We start from the raw sequence: 23,585 nt of genomic DNA, 5'->3' as shown, positions 1-23,585 counted from the left end.
TCAGACCACAGTGCAATCAAACTAGAACTCAGGACTAAGAAACTCAATCAAAACCGCTCACTACATGGAAACTGAACAACCTGCTCCTGAATGACTACTGGGTACATAACGAAATGAAGGCAGAAATAAAGATGTTCTTTGAAACCAATGAGAACAAAGATACAACATACCAGAATCTCTGGGACACATTTAAAGCACTGTGTAGAGGGAAATTTATAGCACTAAATGCCCACAAGAGAAAGCAGGAAAGATCTAAAATTGACATCCTAACATCACAATTAAAAGAACTAGAGAAGCAAGAGCAAACACATTCAAAAGTTAGCAGAAGGCAAGAAATAACGAAGATCAGAGTAGAACTGAAGGAGATCGAGACACAAAAAACCCTCCAAAAAATCAATGAATCCAGGAGTTGGCTTTTTGAAAAGATCAACAAAATTGATAGACCACTAGCAAGACTAATAAAGAAGAAAAGAGAGAAGAATCAAATAGATGCAATAAAAAATGATAAAGGAGATATCACCACCAACCCCACAGAAATACAAACTACCATCAGAGAATACTATAAACACCTCTATGCAAATAAACTAGAAAACCTAGAAGAAATGGATAATTTCCTGGACACTTACACTCTCCTAAGACTAAACCAGGAAGAAGCTGAATCCCTGAATAGACCAATAGCAGGCTCTAAAATTGAGGCTATAATTAATAGCCTACCAACCAAAAAAAGTTCAGGACCAGATGGATTCACAGCTGAATTCTACCAGAGTTACAAGGAGGAGCTGGTACCATTCCTTCTGAAACTCTTCCAATCAATAGAAAAAGAGAGAATCCTCCCTAACTCATTTTATGAGGCCAACATCATCCTGATACCAAAGCCTGGCAGAGACACAACAAAAAAAGAGAATTTTAGACCAATATCCCTGATGAACATCGATGCAAAAATCCTCAATAAAATACTGGCAAACCGGATCCAGCAGCACATCAAGAAGCTTATCCACCATGATCAAGTGGGCTTCATCCCTGGGATGCAAGGCTGGTTCGACATTCACAAATCAATAAACATAATCCAGCATATAAACAGAACCAAAGACAAGAACCACATGATTATCTCAATAGATGCAGAAAAGGCTTTTGACAAAATTCAACAGCCCTTCATGCTAAAAACGCTCAATAAATTCGGTATTGATGGAACGTACCTCAAAATAATAAGAGCTATTTATGACAAACCCACAGCCAATATCATACTAAATGGGCAAAAATGGAAAAATTCCCTTTGAAAACTGGCACAAGACAGGGATGCCCTCTCTCACCACTCCTATTCAACATAGTGTTGGAAGTTCTGGCTAGGGCAATCTGGCAAGAGAAAGAAATCAAGGGTATCCAGTTAGGAAAAGAAGAAGTCAAATTGTCCCTGTTTGCAGATGACATGATTGTATATTTAGAAAACCCTATTGTCTCAGCCCAAAATCTCCTTAAGCTGATAAGAAACTTCAGCAAAGTCTCAGGATACAAAATCAGTGTGCAAAAATCACAAGCATTCTTATACACCAGTAACAGACAAACAGAGAGCCAAATCATGAATGAACTTCCATTCACAATTGCTTCAAAGACAATAAAATACCTAGGAATCCAACTTACAAGGGATGTAAAGGACCTCTTCAAGGAGAACTACAAACCACTGCTCAGTGAAATAAAAGAGGACACAAACAAATGGAAGAACATACCATGCTCATGGATAGGAAGAATCAATATGGTGAAAATGACCATACTGCCCAAGGTAATTTATAGATTCAATGCCATCCCCATCAAGCTACCAATGAGTTTCTTCACAGAATTGGAAAAAACTGCTTTAAAGTTCATATGGAACCAAAAAGGAGCCTGCATTGCCAAGACAATCCTAAGTCAAAAGAACAAAGCTGGAGGCATCATGCTACCTGACTTCAAACTATACTACAAGGCTACAGTAACCAAAACAGCATTGTACTGGTATCAAAACAGAGATATAGACCAATGGAACAAAACAGAGCCCTAAGAAATAATACCACACATCTACAGCCATCTAATCTTTGACAAACCTCACAAAAACAAGAAATGGGGAAAGGATTCCCTATTTAATAAATGGTCCTGGGAAAATTGGCTACCCATAAGTAGAAAGCTGAAACTCGATCCTTTCCTTACTCCTTATACAAAAATTAATTCAAGATGGATTAGAGACTTAAATGTTAGACCTAATACCATAAAAACCCTAGAAGAAAACCTAGGTAATACCATTCAGGACATAGGCATGGGCAAAGACTTCATGTCTAAAACACCAAAAGCAATGGCAACAAAAGCCAAAATTGACAAATGGGATCTAATTAAACTAAAGAGTTTCTGCACAGCAAAAGAAACTACCATTAGAGTGAACAGGCAACCTACAGAATGGGAGAAAATTTTTGCAATCTACTCATCTGACAAAGGGCTAATATCCAGAACCTACAAAGAACTCAAACAAATTTACAAGAAAAAAACAAACAACTCCAACAAAAAGTGGGCAAAGGATATGAACAGATATTTCTCAAAAGAAGACATTCATACAGCCAACAGAGACATGAAAAAATGCTCATCATCACTGGCCATCAGAGAAATGCAAATCAAAACCACAATGAGATACCATCTCACACCAGTTAGAATGGCAATCATTAAAAAGTCAGGAAACAACAGGTGCTGGAGAGGATGTGGAGAAATAGGAACACTTTTACAGTATTGGTCGGATTGTAAATTAGTTCAACCATTATGGAAAACAGTATGGCAATTCCTCAAGGATCTAGAACTAGAAGTACCATATGACCCAGCCATCCCATTACTGGGGATATACCCAAAGGATTATGAATCATGCTGCTATAAAGACACATGCACACATATGTTTATTGTGGCACTATTCACAATAGCAAAGACTTGGAATCAACCCAAATGTCCATCAGTGATGGACTGGATTAAGAAAATGTGGCACATATACACCATGGAATACTATGCAGCCATAAAAAAGGATGAGTTTGTGTCCTTTGTAAGGACATGGATGCAGCTGGAAACCATCATTCTCAGCAAACTATCACAAGAACAGAAAACCAAACACCACATATTCTCACTCATAGGTGGGAAATGAACAATGAGATCACTTGGACTCGGGAAGGGGAACATCATACACCAGGGCCTATCATGGGGGGTAGGGGGGAGGGATTGCACTGGGAGTTATACCTGATGTAAATGACGAGTTCATGGGTGCTGACGAGTTGATGGGTGCAGCACACCAACATGGTACAAGTATACATATGTAACAAACCTGTACGTTATGCACATGTACCCTAGAACTTAAAGTATAATAATAATTTTTTTTTAAATTTTAAAAATAAATAAATAAATAAAAATTGGGAAAAAAATGAATTATGTAATTAATTACGTGTTTTCTTTGAGAATTAACATAGAATAATGTGTGAGATATACTGTGGATATGCAAAAGAGTTATACATGTGTGCTATTATTAGATTTTGTAAAAATTAATATAATACTCTACTCATACACAAGAGATTTGTAGGAAATTGGAGATTATATGTGAAAGCATTTTAAACATAAAATACCACATGAACTTAAAGGTTTACTAATACAGGATCAAAACCCAAGTCTGCCAGAAACTAGCCATCTGACCACGAGTAATTATCCTTTTTATAACTTAGCTTCTCATCTGTCAAAATGGGAATAATAGGAACTGTCCTGTAGAGATATTGTGAGAATCAATAAGTTAATATATGTAAAGTGCTTGGAATGGTCTCTAGAACATAGTAAGTACAATGTAAATATTTGTTCATCTTATTATCATTAATCATAGGCTCTGGGTGACCTACACAAAACATATTGTCCTAGCATACTTGAAAATAGCTGGCCATATGAACAATGAGCCCAAAATAATTATTCTCATATTGTTGTGATAGATGAATGGATAGATAGATAGATGATAGACAGAGAGATAGATAGATAGATAGATACATAGATACATAGATAGATACATAGATAGATTCCATTTATCAATCTATATGGACATATGCATATCAATTATATATATACATATATGGATATGTGTGAGTATGTGTGTTTGGGTGTGTATATATACATATATACACACATTCCTTTTAGAGCTAATTTTTAATATAATTGCATGTGTGTATATATATATGAAATATGTTGAGTTTGAGCTATATTTATGGGTATATATGTTGAGTTTGGGTTATCTTTAGAACATAAAAATTAACCCTTAAGAGGTGCTTAGGAGTACCCATAAAAATAATATGTTTTCAAAATTTAATGTCTTATTTTCACTTTTGACCTTTGACTGTTCTTCAGTAATGAATGGCTTACCCACATCATAGGCCATATCTACAAACAGAAAAACTACAAAATGCTAATGACACCTGCTGTAGTTCTTGTCTGATATACCATTTGGAGAAGATTAATAAGTTTAGAAATCACTGTAGCTAATCAATGACATACTTATAGAACTCTACAGTTTAGAAAACCCTTTCCTATTTCACTTTTTTTCTTTTATTCTTATATCACCCTGTGAAATAAAAGAATAGGCATAATTATACCCATTTAAAGATGAGAAAAGTAAACCTAGGCAAAGTCAAGTAATTTATCCAAAGTCACACAAATATATATATAAACATATATATATATATATATTTATATATATATATTTGTCTCCAACTAGGACTTCTTACTCTTTTGGATGTTAGGGTTTTTTTTTTTTTCATAAAATCAGACTATTCTAAAAGCAAAACCAAAAATACCTTGTCTAAAACAAAGGCCACTTATTATGTTCTGCTGAAATATTTTTAAAGATCCTTACTAAGTGCTTTCATATTCTTTTGCTAATATATCTTGCAGATTGGATTTGTTATCCTGATTGCCTTTAATTTACACTTAATACTACTTTTACATTTAAAATTACATGTTTATACTTTGTAGTGAACTTGGCCCATTGATAGCTAATTTGTGCTTTACGTAAATAGTAAATTTTCACACTCTGAATATTTAAAATGAAATAAACATAAGCAATAAATATTTTGTTAAAACTTACAAAGCTTCTGGATTCATTATGCAGATGGATTCTGAACATCGACATTTCTTTGGATCATCATATGATATTCCCAGACTGAGTGCCAGCATCTGGGTGACAATAACTGAAAATGCCTCCAGAGTTATCTCCTTGGGGTACTATAATAACAACAAAGAAAATTCTAAGGAAAGATAATTCTCTAGAGGGTGGTAAAAAATAATTTTCTGGTTATGAATATTTTATTGTATCAAATGAAAGAGAATTAGGGAGATATGGATCCTTGAACAGGTGAGAAGCTGAAGCCCTTCTTATGAAGTTTTACTGAGATAGAAGCATATTGAGTGTATGCCAAGCTTTGTGATAATTTAACAATTGGACACCTAACATAATTCTTAGGTAGTTACTATCAATATACAAAAGAATTGTTTTGATAAAGAAAATATACATTACACTGTTGGTTATATGGACCAGAATCTTCAACTCACCTAACTTCTTACAATAGCTCTAAAACTCATTTTGGATAATCCATATCATCTCCTCCAACCCCCAGTTCATGAAATGGCCATTAACCAAATTGTCCAATTTAAGTGCTCACCCTGCTGCCTACTAGGAACCTCATTGACACAGTGACTGGTATGAAAAGAAGCCACAGAAAACAGATCCTTCAGATGGCACTATTGGATTAGGTTGTTCATATATGTAACACAGATAACTTCCTTGCGAAAAAGAAATGGGGCATTGGTAATTCATGGTATGAAATGACATCATGATTTCTCAAATTATTACCAAAGCTGGCATAGGATATGATGCAGGAGGAGGAAGATAAAGACATTTAATTGTTATGGTGACAATAGGGATAATAAAGATTTTGGGGTCAACTAATTTCTTATAAGAGCCCTAAAGGATGCACATAATGAAGAATAGAAAGGGAATACTGCAAATGAGCAATGGAAAATGCAAACGGGGAATCAGAAAGCCTCTGCAGCAGCAATGAAGTAACTCTTGTGTAGTCATGGATTGACATGGCTGAGGACCAGGCTGGAACCCACCAGATTTGGTGGGAAAAGCATCAGATTTGGTGGGAAAAGCATTAGAATCTGAAACTTGGGAGGCAAACAATTGGAATAACATCTCTTTACTTCCCTTGCCAGCAGAGGAAGCCCTCTCCAAACAATGAGAGAGCTCCTGCATTTAAAAAAAAAAAAAAAAAGTTTTAGTGAAGATAGCTGGAACATTAGTCTCACTACCCCACATTGCCTCTAGGTCCAAATCAAGAATTAATTCTCAACATGGTCTTGAAGGAGAAGTATCAGTGTACTGCTCTGGAAGGGGATAATTTATATTTTGAAAAGGATTGATCAGACAGTATGAAATAGAAGGCTGTACTGGAAAAAATTTATTTTAATCATGACTCACCTGGGATTTTGTATTTAATGTGCCAAGTAAAAGCAGGAGTCACGTTAACTGAAGTTAGACTTAACGGGAGCCTACTGTCAGTAAGGTCAAAATAATGGAGCTTTGCTGGCATACTGTATGGTGAAAAAGTGCTGAGTTTCAGGAATATGGTAATATTGAAGGAATCTACTGTGTGAAACCTGTTGGGCAACTACCTTGATCAAACATTCAAAGACAGCTGGGAGGATATTTCCTTCAAGACACTTGGAAATGCTTTGCTGAAAGACACACCAGTATCATCAAAAATCTCTGCTGGTTGTTGTTTTGTAGACTAGAGATGACGGTAGCACATAATTAATGCAATGGATCTGGGAGTTTCACTCTTGTTGCCTAGCTTGGAGTGCAATGGCATGATCTTGGCTCACTACAACCTCCACCTCCTGGGTTCAAGTGATTCTCCTGCCTCAGCCTCTCAAATAGCTGAGATTACAGGCACCTACCACTATGCCTGGCTAATTTTTGTATTTTTAGTAGAGACAGGGTTTCACCATGTTGCCCAGGCTGGTCTCAAACTCCTGACCCTCAAATGATCCACATGCCTCAGCCTCCCAAAGTGCTGGGATTACAGGCATGAGCCACCACGCCCAGCTGCAACAGGAACACTGGGACCAGGAGTGTTACAGGCCATGTGGCACGGCTTAACTGAGACAAGGTGGATGCAATTACCACCATAAGCTAAAGGGGCTTACATATTATCAAAGCTGTTTTGACCTACAAGGATTATGATAATTATTTCAGGGACCCTAAAAATAAAATATATGAGCATCATACTGAAGGTTTTCTTGATATCTATGTCTGGTGGCAACAACTTAACATGAGTTGCTGTGATGCAGATTCCCAGACCTAAATCAATTCACAACCTCAGGGATTCTCAACTAAGAGAGTACCTTTAAAGAAGGAACCTGCCATACAGATGAAACTGTGACTATTCCTCCAAGCCTTCCACAGAGGGACCTGTAGCTATTCACTAGAATAACTGTGCATGCAGGAAAAGAAAATAGCTAGGACTTCTGGGGCTTATTGGATTCTGAGTCAGAACTAAAGTTACCCTGAAAAACTGAATACCATCTTAATCTACTGGTCTAAGTGCAGCCTTATGGAGGTCAAGTAGTCAGAAGAAACTTGTTTCAAGTTCATCTAACAGTACATCCAAAAGAACTTCAGATATGTCCTACTATTATTTTCCAAATCCCAGAATTATGCCTGGAATAGAAATATTAGCATGTATTGTCTGCTGACCAATGGAGTGAGACATATTATTGACAGAGAGGGCCAAGAGGAAGTGCCTGGAACTGCTCCCAAGATGATAAATGAAGAGTAATATGGCATCCCTTAGGGAATTGCATACTGCATATATTAGCGTCACCATTAAAGTTTGAAATTGTAGGAGTAATGATGCATGTCACATAATCATTTAACTTGTTTGTTTCCCTGGTGCAAAAGATAGATAATGACTGTAAATTATCCTCTGAAACTGATCTGGCTTTCTATATATCTAGGGCACTCTACCTGCCATCAACAGAAGCCAGTGATGAGCTTCCACCATAGCATTATGCCCCTGTTGGATTAGCCAGTCAACTGGAGATGGGTTTATTACAGTGGACTGTTCATTCATTGAAGGAGCAATGATTTGTCCTCGTGTATCCCAGGTATGGATTTTCCTTGCCTGTCTGCAGTGATTCTAAAGCACCACATTCTTGTGCTTGAAGAATATCTTCTGCATCACCACACAATATTGTTTCTGACCAGGGTCACATCTTGTGGCCTAGTATTTATAGAAATGGGTTCATTACTACAAGATTTACTCACCACGTGTCCTGTAACACAAAAGCAACAAGACCATAATGGCTGGCTAAAGATTCAGTTGTGGCCCCAGCTAAGGAACAACATCCAGAGAGGCAGGAAGGATGTCACTAATGATTTTTTAAATATCCTAAAGCAGCAGCCAAAACTTGGTGCCATTTCCCCCGTAGCCATTAGGCTTGAGTCTGAGAACAGAGTGAGTGTTGATGAGGAAAAATGGGATGGGAATTGCTAGATCAGTTGCTGCATATAGCTGGCAGAGGCTGTGGTGACTTACTATACTATATTGGGAATATACTATATTGGGAATAGCCCCAGGCTGGTGTGGCACTGCATGCAGAGTTACTCTGGGCCTATGGTTTCTGGTACGGTAGGGGTGAATTAGAGGCAGACATTTAACTTCTCCACCATTCTGGGACCATTTGTGAAAGGCTCACTCCTGTCTCATCACACAGGAATCACTGGGAGTGCTGGTAGGGTTAAGCCATCTGGGGTCAGTTGGAGATGAAAAACAGTGGTGGGGCTCACAGTGATAAGTACATGATTCTTTGGGGTTGCTCTTCATTCTGGCCCACGGAGGTGCTACACCAGAGAGACTAGCCAACAGCATCATACTGCAGGAAACATGATACAGATTCCAAACATACAAAAATACTGCCTAGCCAGGGAAGACAACCTACAATCCTGCTCCATCAGAAACAATCACAGAACCCAGCCAGTATCCCCACCTGATGTTAGAGTCCAGCCAGTGGTCTCACTAGACCACAGAGCACAGCCAGCTATACCATTTGACCTCAGAGTACGGGAAGCAACCAATCCCAACTAGAGAACCCAACACCAAGGTCTGCCTCTCCACGGTTGTAACCAATGACATCCAGAATCCCAGGTTACAGTAAAAGTAAAGGTCTGCTACCAGAAAAGAATATGTGCAAAAGCTAGAAGAGGTGACCATCTCCTCAAATGCATAGAGACACAAGGATTATGAAAAATCAGGAAAATATGACATCACAAAAAGAAACTAATAAAGCTCCTGCAGTGTACCCAGAAGAAAGGAGATTTATGAAATGACTGACAAAGAATTCAAAATAATCCTCTTCTGGGAGATGTTGGTCAAAGAATGGATATTTAAAAATAGGAAGAATACATTCGGGAGTTCTATTGTACAGCTTGGTAACTACAATTAACGATGATAAATTATATTCTTAAAAAATGCTAAGAGAGTGGATGTTAAGCATTCTCACCATAAAAATGATAAGTATGTGAGGCAATGTATTTGTTAGCTAGATTTAACCATTCTACAGTGTATATAGTCTTCAAAACATCACGTTGTGCATAGTAAAGGTAGACAATTTTATATGTCAATTTTAAAAATAAATGAATTTGAAATAAAAGAGAAAACAATCATTCTCTGCTCACATAGTCATGAATCTTTGTTCCTTTTTTTATCTTGTGAAACCACAAGTTTATCTAGTGAAAACCACATTTTCACTATTCCTAATTTCCTTATTAACTTCTCTCTTTCACTCATCAGTTCAAATTCCTTTACATACGCCCTCAATTTCCTTGCCATCTTTTCACTTCATAATGACTTGGCAAAAATATGATACATCAGTCTTCAAAATGCTGAGGTAGGAAGATGTTAGGACAAAGATTCTATACCTATCCCAATTATCAATCAAATGTTAAGACAAAATAAAAGTGTTTTCATTGAAGGGGGTAGGGCCAAGATTGCTGATTAGAGGCAGCTACAGTCCCCAGCTCTCCTGGAAAGGAATGAAAACGGCAAGCGAATTCTGCACTTTCAACTGAGGTATCCAGGTTCTTACGTTGGGACTGACCAGGCAGACAGTTTGACCCACGGAGAGCAAGGAAAAGCAGGGTGGGGTGATGGCCCGCCCAGGAGTGGCATGTAGCCAGGGGAGACCCCATCCCCAGCGAAGGGAAGTGATGAGTGATTGTGCAGCCCCACCTGGAAAACCGTGCTTTTCCCATGGCTCTTTGCAAACCATGGATCAGGAGATCCCCTCATGAGCCCACACCACCAGGGCCTTGGGTCCAAAGCACAGAGCTGTGTGGAGCCTCAGGGAAGCAGCCATTTGGGCACACATGGACACCCAGGAGTTTTGAATATCCTATCCCCAGGAATTCCTGCCAGATGGGAGATCGGTTCATGCATTCCCGTAGGCAGGGAGCCAAGCAGTGTCGTTCTGCAGGCCCCACTTTCACAGCATCGCACAAGTTAAGACCCACTGGCTTGGAATTCAAGCCAGCCAACAGCAGCAGGCTGGAGACTGACTGAAACGGACTGAGTTCCTTGGGGAAGGAGCAGCCACATCTCTATGCTTTGAGTTGGCCATTCTAGCCTGCTGTCTCTGGATACTCAAGATGGTCCAGACCAGAACTCTGATCTCTCTCTGGGATGGAGCTTCCAGGGGGAAGGGGTTGCCATAGTCTCTGTGGTTCAGCTGACTATGCCTTTCCAGCCTGCTGGCTCTAGAGAGTCTGGGTGGTCTAGATGAGGAGGGCTCCCCCAAACACAGCACATCTGCTCTGTGAAGGGGCAGCCAGACTACTTCTTTAAGTGGGTCCCTGATCCCATTCCTCCTGACTGGGTGAGACCTCCTACAGACACCACCTACAGGAGTATATGGGCCAGTATAAGGTCAGTGCCCTCCTGGGATGGAGCTCATAGAGGAAGAAGCAGGCTGCCATCTTTGCTGTTTCTTAATCTTCATTGGTGATACCTCCAGGTGCAGGAGACAGTGAGGCAACTAGGGTCTGGAGTGAACCCCCAGCAAACTGCAGCAGCCCTGTGAAAGAGTGGCCTGACAGTTAAAAGGAAAAACAAACAGAAAGCAACAACAACATCAACAAAAAGAGGCCCCACAAAAACCGCATTCGAAGGTCAGCAACCTCAAAGATCAAAGGTAGATAGCCCACAAAGATGAGAAAAATCAATGTAAAAACACTGAAAACTCAAAAAGCCAGAATGTCTCTGCTCCTCAAATGAACCCAACATCTCGCAGCAAGGGCACAGAACTGGGCTGAGACAGAGATGACTGAAATGACAGAAGTAGTCTTCAGAAGTGGGTAATAACAAACTTTGTTGTGCTAAAGGAGAAAGTTCTAACCCAATGCAAAGAAGCTAACCATCATAATAAAACAATACAGGTGCAGATAAACAGAATAGCCAGTTTATAAAGGATCATAACTGAACTGATGGAGGTGAAAAATCCAACACAAGAAATTCACAATGCAATCACAAGTATCAATAGCAGAATAGACCAAGAGGAGGAAAAAATAGCAGAGCTTGAAGACTATCTTTCTGAAAAAGACATTCAGGCAAGAACAGACTAAAAAGAAGGAAAAGGGACTAACAAAATCTCTGAGAAATATGAGATTATATAAAAAGACTGAACCTACAACTGATTAAGATACCTGAAAGAGACCGGGAGAACAGAACCAAGTTGGAAAACAGACTTCAGGATATCATCCACGAGAACTTCCTCAACCTAACAAGACAGACCAACACTCAAATTCAGGAAATCCAGAGAACCCCAGTAAGATACTCTATGAGAAACTCAGCCCCAAGACACATAATCATCAGATTCACCAAGATCAAACTGAAAGTAAAAAAATATGTTAAGGCAGTCAGATGGAAAGGCCAGGTCACCTAAAAGGGAAGCCCATCAGAATAACAGCAGACTTTTCAGCGGAAACCTTGCAAGCCAGAAGAGATTGGGGGCCAATATTCAACATTCTTATAGAAAAGAATTTTCAACCCAGAATTTCATATTCAGCCAAACTAAGCTTCATAAGCAAAAGAGAAATAAGATCCTTTTCAGACAAGCAAATGCTGAGGGAATACATCACCACCAGGCCTGCCTCACAAGAGCTCCTGAAGGAAGCACTAAATATGAAAATGAAAAACAATTATCAGCCACTACCAAAACTGAAGTACACAGATCAGTACACAGATCAGTAACACTATGAAGCAACCACATAAAAAAGTCTGCAAAATAACCAACTAGTATCATGATGACAGGATCAAATTCACACAGAACAATATTAACCTTAAATGTAAATAGGATAAATGTATATAGGCTAAATGCCCCAATTAAAAGACACAAATGACAAGATGAATAAAGAGTCAAGACCCATTGGTATACTGCCTTCAAGATACCCATCTCACGTGCAAAGACACATAGGCTCAAAATAAAGGGATGGCTGGGAGCAATCACTCAAGCCTGTAATCCCAGCACTTTGGGAGGCCAAGGTGGGCAGATCACTTGAGGTCAAGAGTTCAAGACCAGCCTGGCCAACATGGTGAAATCCTGTCTCTACTAAAAACACAAAAAATTAGCCAAGCATGGTGGTATGTGCCTGTAATCCCAGCTACTTGGAAGGCTGAGGCAAGAGAATCTCTTGAACCTGGGAGGCAGAGGTTGCAGTGAGCCGAGATCATGCCATGGCACTCCAGCCTGGGCAATAGAGTGAGACTCTTGTCTCCAAAAAAACAAAAAATAAATAAAAAAAGGAAGAGATGAAGAAAAATTTACCAAGCAAATGGAAAACAGAAAAAAAGTTGGAGTTGCAATCCTAGTTTCTTACAAAACAGACTTTAAACCACCAAAGATCAAAAAAGACAAAGAAAGGCATTACATAATGGTAAAGGGTTCAATTCAACAAGAAGAGCTAACTATCCTAAATATATAAGCACCCGATAAAGGAGCACCCAGATTCATAAAGCAGGTTCTTAGAGACCTACAAAGAGACTTAGACTCCCACACAATAATAGTGGGAGATTTTAACACCTCACTGACAATATTAGACAAATCATTGGGACAGAAAATGAATAAAGATATACAGGACTTGAACTCAGCTCTGGATCAAGTGGACCTGAGAGATATCTACAGAAATCTCCACCCAAAATCAAGAGAATATACATTCTTCTCATCACCACATGGCACTTACTGTAAAATCAATCACATAATCGAAAGTAAAACACTCCTTAGCAAATGCAAAAGAACTGTAATCATAACAGTCTCTCAAATCACAGCACAATAAAATTAGAACTCAAAATTAAGAAACTCACTTGAAACTACACAACCACATAGACATTGAACAACATGCTCCTGAAGGACTCCTGGGTAAATAATGGAATTAAGGCAGATATCAATAAGTTCTTAGAAACTAATGAGAACAAAGAGACAACATACTGGGATGCACGCTAAAGCCATGTTAAGAGAGAAATCCATAGGACTAAATGGCTACATCAAAAAGTTAGAAATACCTCAAATCAACAACCTAACATGCCAACTAAAAGAACAAGAGAACCAAAAGCAACCAAACCCCAAAGCTAGCAGAAGACAAGAAATAACCAAGATTAGAGCAGAACTGAAGGAGACAGAGACACAAAAAAACCTTCAAAAAATCAATGAATCCAGGAGCTGATTTTTTGAAAAAATTAATAAAATAGATAAACCAGTAGCTAGACTAGTAAAAAAGAAAAGAGAGAAGAATCAAATAGATACAATCATAAATGATAAGGGGGATATCACCATGGACCCCACAGAAATACAAACAATCATCAGAGAATACTATAAACACCTCTATGCACAGAAACTAGAAAATCTAGAAGAAATGGATGAATTATTGGACATATAACACCCTCCCAAGACTGAACCAGGAAGAAACTGAATCCCTGAATAAACAAATAATGAGTTCTGAAATGGAGGCAGAACTAATGAATAGCCTACTAACCAAAAAAAGCCCAGGACCAGATGAATTTACAGCTAACATTCTACCAGAGGTAGAAAGAAGAGCTGGTACCATTTCTACTGAAACTATTCCAAACAATTGAAAAGAAGAGACTCCTCCCCAATTCATTTTATGAACCCAGCATCATCCTAATATCAAAACCTGGCAGAAATACAACAAAAAAAGAAAACTTCAGGCCAATATCTCTGATGAACATCGATGCAAAAATCCTCAATAAAATACTGGCAAACTGAATCCAGCTGCACATCAAAAAGCTTATCCACTATGATCAACTTGGCTTCATCCCCAGGATGCAAGGTTGGTTTCACCATACACAAATCAATGTGATTCATCACATAAACAGAACTAAAGACAAAAACCACATGATTATCTCAATAGATGCAGAAAAGTCATTTCGAAAAAATTTTCATGTTAAAATCTCTCAGTAGACTAGGTATTGAAAGAATGAATATAACTCAAAATATTAAGAACCATCTATGGAAAACCCAAAGCCAATGTCATACTGAATGGGCATAAGCTACAAACATTCCCCTTATAAACTGGCACAAGACAAGGATGCCCTCTCTCATCATTCCTATTCAACATAATACTGGAAGTTCTGGCCAGGACAATAAGGCAAACTTAAAAAAAAAAAAAAAAAAAAGGAATTCAAATAGAAAGAGAGGAAGTCATATTGTCTTCGTTTGCAAATGACATGATCCTATACCTAGAAAACCTCATCGTCTCAGCCCAAAAGCTCCTTAAGCTAATATGCAACTGCAGCAATGTCTCAGGATACAAAATCAACATGCAAAAATAACTAGTATTCCTACACCAACAACAGAAAAGCAGAGAGCGAAATCATGAATGAACTCCCACTCACAGTTGCTACAAAGAGAATAAAATACGTAGGAATACAGCTAACAAGAGAAGTGAAGGACCTCTTCAAGAGAACTACAAACCACTGCTCGAGAGAATTAGAGAGGACACAAACAATTGAAAAATATTCCATATTCATAAATAGAATCAATATCATGAAAATGGCCATATTGCCCAAAGCAATTTATAGATTGATTCAATGCTATTTCCATTAAACTACCATTGACATTCTTCGCAGAATTAGAAAAAAAAACTATTTTAAAAATCATATGGAACCAAGAAAGAGTTCAAATAGCCAAGACAATCCTAAGAAAAAAGAACAAAGCTGGAGGCATCACACTACCCAACTTCAAACTATACTACAAGGCTACAGTAACCAAAACAGCATGGTACTAGTACAAGAACAGACACAGACCAATGGAACAGAACAGAGAACTCAGAAATAAGACCACACACCTACAACCATCTGATCTTCAACAGACCTGACAAAAACAAGCAATGGGGAAAGGATTCCCTATTTAATAAATGGATCTGGCAGAACTGGCTAGCCATATGCAGAAAATTGAAACTGGACTCCTTCCTTACACCTTATACAAAAATTAAGTTGGTTAGGCATGGTGGCTCATGCCTGTAACCCCAACACTTTGGGAGGCCAGAGCAGGTGCATCACATGAGGACAGGAGTTTGAGACCAGCCTGAACAACACAGTGAAACCTTGTTTTTACTAAAACTACAAAAATTATCCAGGTGTGGTGGTGTACATCTGTAATCCCAGCTATTGGCAAGTCTGAAGCAAGAGAATCGCTTGAACCTTGGAGGCAGAGGTTGCAGTGAGCCTAGATTGTGCCACTGCACTCCAGTCTGGGCTACAGAGTGAGACCCTGTCTAAAAAAAAAAACAAACAAATTAACCCAATATGGATTAAAAACTTAAATGTAAAACCCAAAACTATCAAAACCTTTGAAGAAAATCTAGGCAATGCCATTCAGGACAGATGCATGGGAAAAGATTTCATGACAAAAATGCCAAAAGCAATTGTAATAAAAGCAAAAATTGGCAAATGGGATTTAATTAAACTGAAGAGCTTCTGCACAGCAAAATAAACTATCATCTGAGTGAACAGACAACTTACAGAATGGGAGAAAATGTTTGCAATCTATCCATCTGACAAAGGTCTAATATCCACAGTCTACAAGGAACTTAAACATATTTACAAGAGAAAAAAATTAGAAAGTGGAGAAAGGACATGAACAGACACTTCTCGAAAGAAGACATTCGTGGGGCCAAAAAACATGAAAAAATACTCAACAGCACTGATCATTAGAGAAGTGCAAATTAAAACCACAATGAGATACCATCTCACACCAGTCAGAATGGCGATTATTAAAAAGTCAAGAAACAACAGATGCTAGCAAAGCCATGGACAAATAGGAATATGTTTCTTTGTTTGTTTGTTTGTTTGGTTGGTTGGTTGGTTGGTTGGTTGGGTGGTTGGTTGGTTGGTTGGTTGGTTTTTGAGACGGAGTCTCGCTCTCGTTGCCCAGGCTGGAGTGCAATTGCACGATCTCTGCTCACTGCAACCTCCGCCTCCCGGGTTCAAGCAATTCTCCTGCATCAGTCTCCCAAGTAGCTGGGATTACAGGCACCTGCCATCACACCCGGCAAATTTTTGTATTTTTAGAAGAGACAAGGTTTCACCATGTTGGTCAGGCTGGTCTCAAACTCCTGACCTCGCGATCTGCCCGCCTCAGTCTCCCAAAGTGCTGGGATTGTAGGCGTGAGCCACCGTGGCCAGCCTGGTACATGTTTACACTGTTGATGAGAATGTAAATTAGTTCAGCCATTGTGGAAGACACTGTGGCAATTCCTCAAAGATCTAGAGGCAGAAACACCATAAGGAATATAAATCATTCTATTATAAAGACACATGCACCCGTATGTTCATTGCAGCACTATTCACAATAGCAAAGACATGGAATCAACCCAAATGCCCATCAATAGTAGAATGGATAAAGAAAATGTGATACATATACAAATGTGATACATATACACCATGGAATACTACGTATGCAGTCGTAAAAAGGAATGACTTTGCAGTGACATGGATGGATCTGGAAGCCATTATCCTCAGCAAACTAACACAGTAACAGAAAACAATGCCACATGTTCTCACTTTTAAGTGGGAGCTGAACAATAAGAACACATGGACACAGGGAGGGGAACAACACACACTGGGGCCTGTCGGGGGGGCCAGGGAAGGGAGAGCACCAGGATAAACAGCTAATGTATGTGGGGCTTAATACTTAGCTGATGGGTTGATAGGTGCAGAGAACCACCATGGCACACATTTATCTATGTAACAAACCTACACATCCTGCACATGTACCCCAGAACTTAAACTCTGAAGGAAAAAAGTGTTTTCATTGATAAAATAGCTCAATGTTTGCGATTCATACACACTGTGTTAAAAAAAAAAATCAAGAGTTATTCCAGAAAAGTAGTAAAAGATTCCAAGAAAAGGAAGATGGGATTTCATTTTCTGTGGCAGTTGGTTTCACCCATAACAAGTAAAAAAGTTAGAAAAAAAAGTCAGTGCTCCATTAGATTCTGATGCCTAAAATATCCTCCTTTGACCATCAAAGCTTTACTGGCATAAGAAATATTTATTTCTTTATCCAATAGTTAATATTATTTATATATTTATAATACTGTAAAATGCTATTTATTTATTTAATTCTTACATCAATCTCTAGACAAAGTGCAAAAGCCCTACAGAATTAGTTGTAAATTATCTAAACCCTGACAACGGGTATAAGAAACATACAATTACATTACACCTCTTACTGTTCACAGCAAGCAAACAGTAGACATTGTGTAACATATATATAGATATTATGTAAAATCAAAAATAAGAACCAATATTCAAATATATATATTTATATATATGTTTATACTTATATATTTATATAAAAAATATATATTTAAACATAAGCAACAAGTAGAGAGAGTGGACTCGACATAGCAAATATAATATTACCAATATTGTCTACAGTTTATAAATTAAAATAGAAGTAAGGGCATACATATTTTTAAATAAATAAATTTAACCAACAGAAGAACTTAAATGGAAATTATTAAATTCTTCAATAGGACTAAATGAAGGGGTAGAAAGTTTTACTATCACTTTTCGCTTTGTATATCTATAGCTTAAACAATTTACCATGTGTATTCATTCTTTCAGTAATAAAAAATGTTTAAGTATTAGAAATAAAAACAGGTGCTGCAAAATCACATTTTGCAAAAAAAAATACATAGAAAGAGCTACAGTAGCAGATAAACAGAGAAAGACACAAAGTAGAAGATATATATGCAGGTGATATGTAATGATCAAATCAGGGTAACTGGACTATCCATAACCTCAAACATATGCCATTTATTTATTTTGAGAACAATCCAAATCTTGTCCTCTAGCTATTTTGAAATATACTATAAATTATTGTTAATTATAGTCACCCTATTGTGCTATCGAATACTAGAACTGGCCAGGCATGGTGGCTCATGCCTCTAATCCTAGCACTTTACGAGGCCGAGGCAGGCAGATCACTTTAGGCCAGAAGTTCGAGACTGGCATGGCCAACATGTTGAAAACCCTTCTTTACTAAAAATACAAAAAACTTCAGCCAGTTGTTGGGGTCACCTCTGTACTGAGACATGAGAATCGCTTGAACACTGGAGGCAAAGGTTGCAGTGTGCCAAGATCGGGCCACTGCACTCTAGCCTGGGTACAAGAGCAAGACTCTGTCAAAAAAAAAAAAATACTAGAACTTATTCCTTCTACCTAACTGTAATTTTGTGCCCATTACTCAACTCCTCTTCCTCCCCTCTTCCCCGACCCTTCCTAGCCTCTGGTAACAACCATTCTGCTCACTGCCTTTACATACAACTATTATGTATCAATAAAAAAATGAATAAAAGTTTCTAAAATCATGTTCTAAATTTTTTTTATTTAAAAGTCTTTTAAGTTTTAAGTTTCTTAAAACTTTTTATTTAAAAGTTTTAAGAAAACAAGAAGATACATATATCAATCAAAACATTAATAGTGGTTATCTCCACCTGGTGGCAAAATGCAAGATTATATTAATTTTCTTATATGTTCCTATATATATACTTAACAAATTTGACATCATTAACATAAATTATTTTGTAAGTTAAAAAAAATAGTACTTAAACTTGTTTTTTAAAAAAGGAGTAGGGTAAGAAAATAGCACAAAGAGAAGCATCAACTTTTTAATAATGCATTTATTTTTACCTATTATATATATAAAATCACATTTATCAATATTATAAATACATATAAAAGTTTATTTTACTGGCTTTCAGAGTTCTGAAACATCTTAAGGAATCCTTAATCTAGTTTTTGTTTTGATTTTGAATCTATTTTATCTATAAGAATATTTCTCCAATTTTATGTCTGCAAGCAAAAATCTATTTTGGGTTGTAGAAATTTTATTGCAGATAATTTTTCACAATGCATTATTCTATGTATCAAGAAGAGCATGTGTATTTATGATATTTTTATTCCAACTCCCAAACATAATTAATTGCAACAAGATATTGATCTACAAAATATTCTTCCTTCTAAACACTTAAAAATTTTAACAGTAATGGAAGACAAATGCAAAATGTAAACATGCACATAAACTGTATAAAATATATGCTATCATGTTAAATAATTTTTAAATGTGTTAATTAAAAAAAAAGATTAAACAGTTACATACCAGTGCAACTCCTGCAGAATAACGAGTAATACACATCTTTCCAGGAAACGTTGCTCCCACATAATCAGGATAATCCCTATAACTAAATAAATAAGTTTACATTTATAACTGATTTTAACAGACAATTTAAAAATGAGAATTCCTGCTAATAATTTAAGTCTGCAGTTCATAAAATCCAAATCTGAAGCAAATTGAGGTACGATCTTTCCATATGTTCTTAATTGTTTCAAATTTGCAATACCATTTAATATGACATTTTAGTATTAATTAGATTAAATACTCTTGATATCTGAAACATATCCAATGGATCCAACTTTTTAATGCCTTTATTGTTCTCATCACATCTGGCTACATTTACCAAAGGTTTTGCTCCAATATTCTGATAAAAAATACTTTGTTGAGTGACAGTGGCAAATCATTTTAATGTGTAGATTAAAATGTGTTGCTCCCAGGTAGTAAAGTTCAACAGTTTCCAATAGGAGTGCTTTATTGTTTCACACCTAAACATTATTATTTCAGCTTTGAGTAAGGGGCCATTTAAACTGTCATATAATAATACACTATTCTCAGAGCTTTACATCAACTAATCCATTTAATACTCAAAACAAACTAGTGAATATTATTTTTGTCCCCATTGAGCAAATCAAATGTCAGATGGGAAGTATAAGTAACTCTCTCAAGGTAGCATGACTAATACATCCTACTGAAGAATCTGAACTTAGGCAGTCTGAATCCGAGCCATATTCTCAACCACTAAGGTATAGAAGCTCCAAGCATTCACTGCCTTATTTAGAGCCCCCACCAAACAAGCCAGGATGTGAGTAAAGAAACTTAAGAAGCTTGGTATTCAATTTTCAATTTGAAATGTCCTTTCTGTCTCAACTGCACTTCACTTCACAATCACACTGCCTCTCCACTACCTTTATTCTGTCTCTCTGAGATTGTTTATATCTAACCCTTCCAGCATTTGTTTCCAAGTATTTGTTCCTAATGCCCAACATTGGTTTTATGTTCCAATGTCTAAGTATTGTTTACACTCTTTCTCCCTCCCACAGATACTTTAATAAGCCCTGTTTTTATAACTCAGACTTCCCCTAAAATTCTATGCATACTCCTGACAAACTCAGTAATATATTTTTTAATTCATACTGACATGTTTTGACGTGCCCATTCCACATCAAATCAGTTGTCAAGCTCTACTACCTTGCTTTGTCACTGTTTGTTTCCTTTCCCTCCTCCTTCAAAGGTTCAGCTCCAGTTCTAACTATGAATTCCATATTCTATAAAAGGTAATAATATTAATCCTAAAGAAAAATCTAGCAGACTAAAATTTGGGGTTGGGAGAGACCTTCTATACTATACAGGAAACCCAAAAGAAAGAAGAAAAGATTAACAGATTTGACCATATGAAATGTAGAAGTTTTCATGTAGTGTTGGGAACTGAAAGCCTAAGGGTCGTGACCAACTTAGCATTCCCCTGGAGGCTATATGATTAAACAGCAAACTGTTCATCATGAATGCAGAATGTAAGCAAACTCACATCTGTGCCTGCCAGCAGAAGGTATACTGAGGGCAGTCACTCCCTGGCACTGTGCTCCTTGAGGTTATCTACTGGAATATCTGGAGCCTACTGTTCAAAGAATACAGTCATGCAGGCCTGCACTAAGTCAAGCGGCTGACCACAACCACCCCCTTCTCCCTATCTCCTTTACTCAATAAATACGATGGGCTCTAGAAGCTCAGGACCCCCGTTCACTAGAAGCAAGGAGTCCCCTGGCCCCTTCTTGCAAATATACTCTTTTGTCTTTGTCTTTATTCCTGCACTCATCCTCCTTTGTTCAGTCCAGCAAGGTCTGCTGAAATGTAGCAGAGAATAAAAAGTTTATAGAAAAATTATAGATATGGAAAAAGTATTTGTCATACAGATAAACAATAGTTAGTATCTAAGCATTCAAAAACCCTTACAGGCATCCAATTAGTAAAGAGGAAGTCAAATTGTCACTGTTTGCTGATGATATGATCATTTACCTTGAAAATTCTAAAGACTCCTCCAGAAAGCTCCTAGATCTAATAAAAGAATTCAGCAAAGTTTCCAGATACAAGATTAATGTACACAAATCAGTAGTTCTTCTATACACCAACAGTGATCAAGCAGAGAATCAAATCAAGAACTCAACCCCTTTCACAATAGCTGCAAAAAAAATAAAATGCTTAGGAATATACTTAACCAAGAAGTAGAAAGATCTCTACAAGGAAAACTACAAAACACTGCTGAAAGAAATCATAGATGACACAAACAAATGGAAACACATCCCATGCTCATGGATGGGTAGAATCAGTATTGTGAAAATGATCATATTGCCAAAAGCAATCTATAAATTCAATTCAAACCCATCAAAATACCACCATCATTCTTCACAGAATTAGAAAAAAACAATTCTAAAATTCATATGGAACCTAAAAAGAGCCAACATAGCCAAAGCAAAACTAAGCAAAAAGAACAAATCTGGAGTCATCACACTAACTGATTTCAAACCATACTATAAGGCCATAGTCACCAAAATAGCATGGTACTGGTATAAAAATAGGCACATAGATCAATGGAACAGAATAGAGAACCCAGAAACAAACCCAAATACTTACAGCCAACTGATCTTCAACAAAGCAAACAAAAACATAAAGTGGGGAGAAGACACCCTACTCAAAAAATGGTGCTGGGATAATTGGCTAGCCACATGCAGGAGAATGAAACCGGATCCTCATTTCTCACCTTATACAAAAATCAACTCAAGATGGATTAAGGACTTAAACCTAAGACCTGAAACTAAAAATTCTACAAGATAACATTGGAAAACCCCTTCTAGACATTGGCTTAGGCAAGAATTTCATGACAAAGAACCCAAAAGCAAATGAAATAAAAACAAAGATAAATAGTTGGGACTTAATTAAACTAAAGAGCTTTTGCACAGCAAAAGGAATAGTCAGCAGAGTAAACAGAAAACCCACAGAGTGGGAGAAAATCTTCCCAATTTATACATCTGACAAAGGACTAATATCCAGAACCTACAATGAACTCAAACAAATCAGTAAGACAAAAACAAACAATCCCATCAAAAAGTGGGCTAAGGACATAAATAGACAATTCTCAAAAGAAGATATGCAAATGGCCAACAAACTTATGAAAAAAATGCTCAACATCTCTAATGAGCGGGGAAATGCAAATTAAAACCATAATGCAAAACCACCTTACTCCTGCAATAAAGGCCATAATCAAAAAATCAAAAAAACAGTGGATGTTCGTGTGGATGCAGTGATCAGGGAACATTTCTACACTGCTGGTAGGAATATAAACTAGTACAGCCACTATGGAAAACAGTGTGAAGATTCCTTAAAGATCTAAAAGTAGAACTACCATTTGATCCAGCAATCCCACTACTGGGTATCTACCCAGAGAAAAAGAAGTCATTTTTTGAAAAAGATACTTACACATGCATGTTTATAGCAGCACAATTCACAACTGCAAAATCATGGAACCAACCCAAATGCCCATCAATTAACGAGCGGATAAAGAAACTGCAGCATTATATATATATTCATATATATATATGAATACTACTCAGCCATAAAAAGGAATGAATTAGCAGCATTTGTAGTGACCTGGATGAGATTGGAGACTATTATTCTAAGTGAAGTAACTCAGGAATGGAAAACCAAACATCGTATGTTCTCCCCAAAATGTGGGAGCTACGCTATGAGGCAAAGGCATAAGAATGATACAGGTGGCGGGGGCCAGCTACTCGGGAGGCTGAGGCAGGAGA

General features: G+C 37.4%; 1 protein-coding gene across 1 annotated transcript in view; it reads right to left on the bottom strand.

Annotated features, from left to right (window-relative positions):
- LOC102121434 (disintegrin and metalloproteinase domain-containing protein 32) overlaps nucleotides 1–23,585 on the bottom strand; it is a 170,976-nt gene that overhangs the window by 90,222 nt on the left and 57,169 nt on the right. The window contains exons 10-11 of the mRNA XM_005563131.5: nucleotides 19,768–19,849; nucleotides 5,114–5,250 (exon numbers count right to left, since the gene is read on the bottom strand). Coding sequence (XP_005563188.4) covers nucleotides 5,114–5,250; nucleotides 19,768–19,849 — 219 coding nt within the window. The remainder of the gene's footprint in view (nucleotides 1–5,113; nucleotides 5,251–19,767; nucleotides 19,850–23,585) is intronic.

The sequence above is a fragment of the Macaca fascicularis genome, chromosome 8, assembly GCF_037993035.2.
Source record: "Macaca fascicularis isolate 582-1 chromosome 8, T2T-MFA8v1.1".
In the NCBI taxonomy this organism is placed as follows: domain Eukaryota; kingdom Metazoa; phylum Chordata; class Mammalia; order Primates; family Cercopithecidae; genus Macaca; species Macaca fascicularis.
The sequence above is the reverse complement of the archived record's forward strand: the minus strand, read 5'-3'. Positions and strand labels throughout refer to the sequence as shown.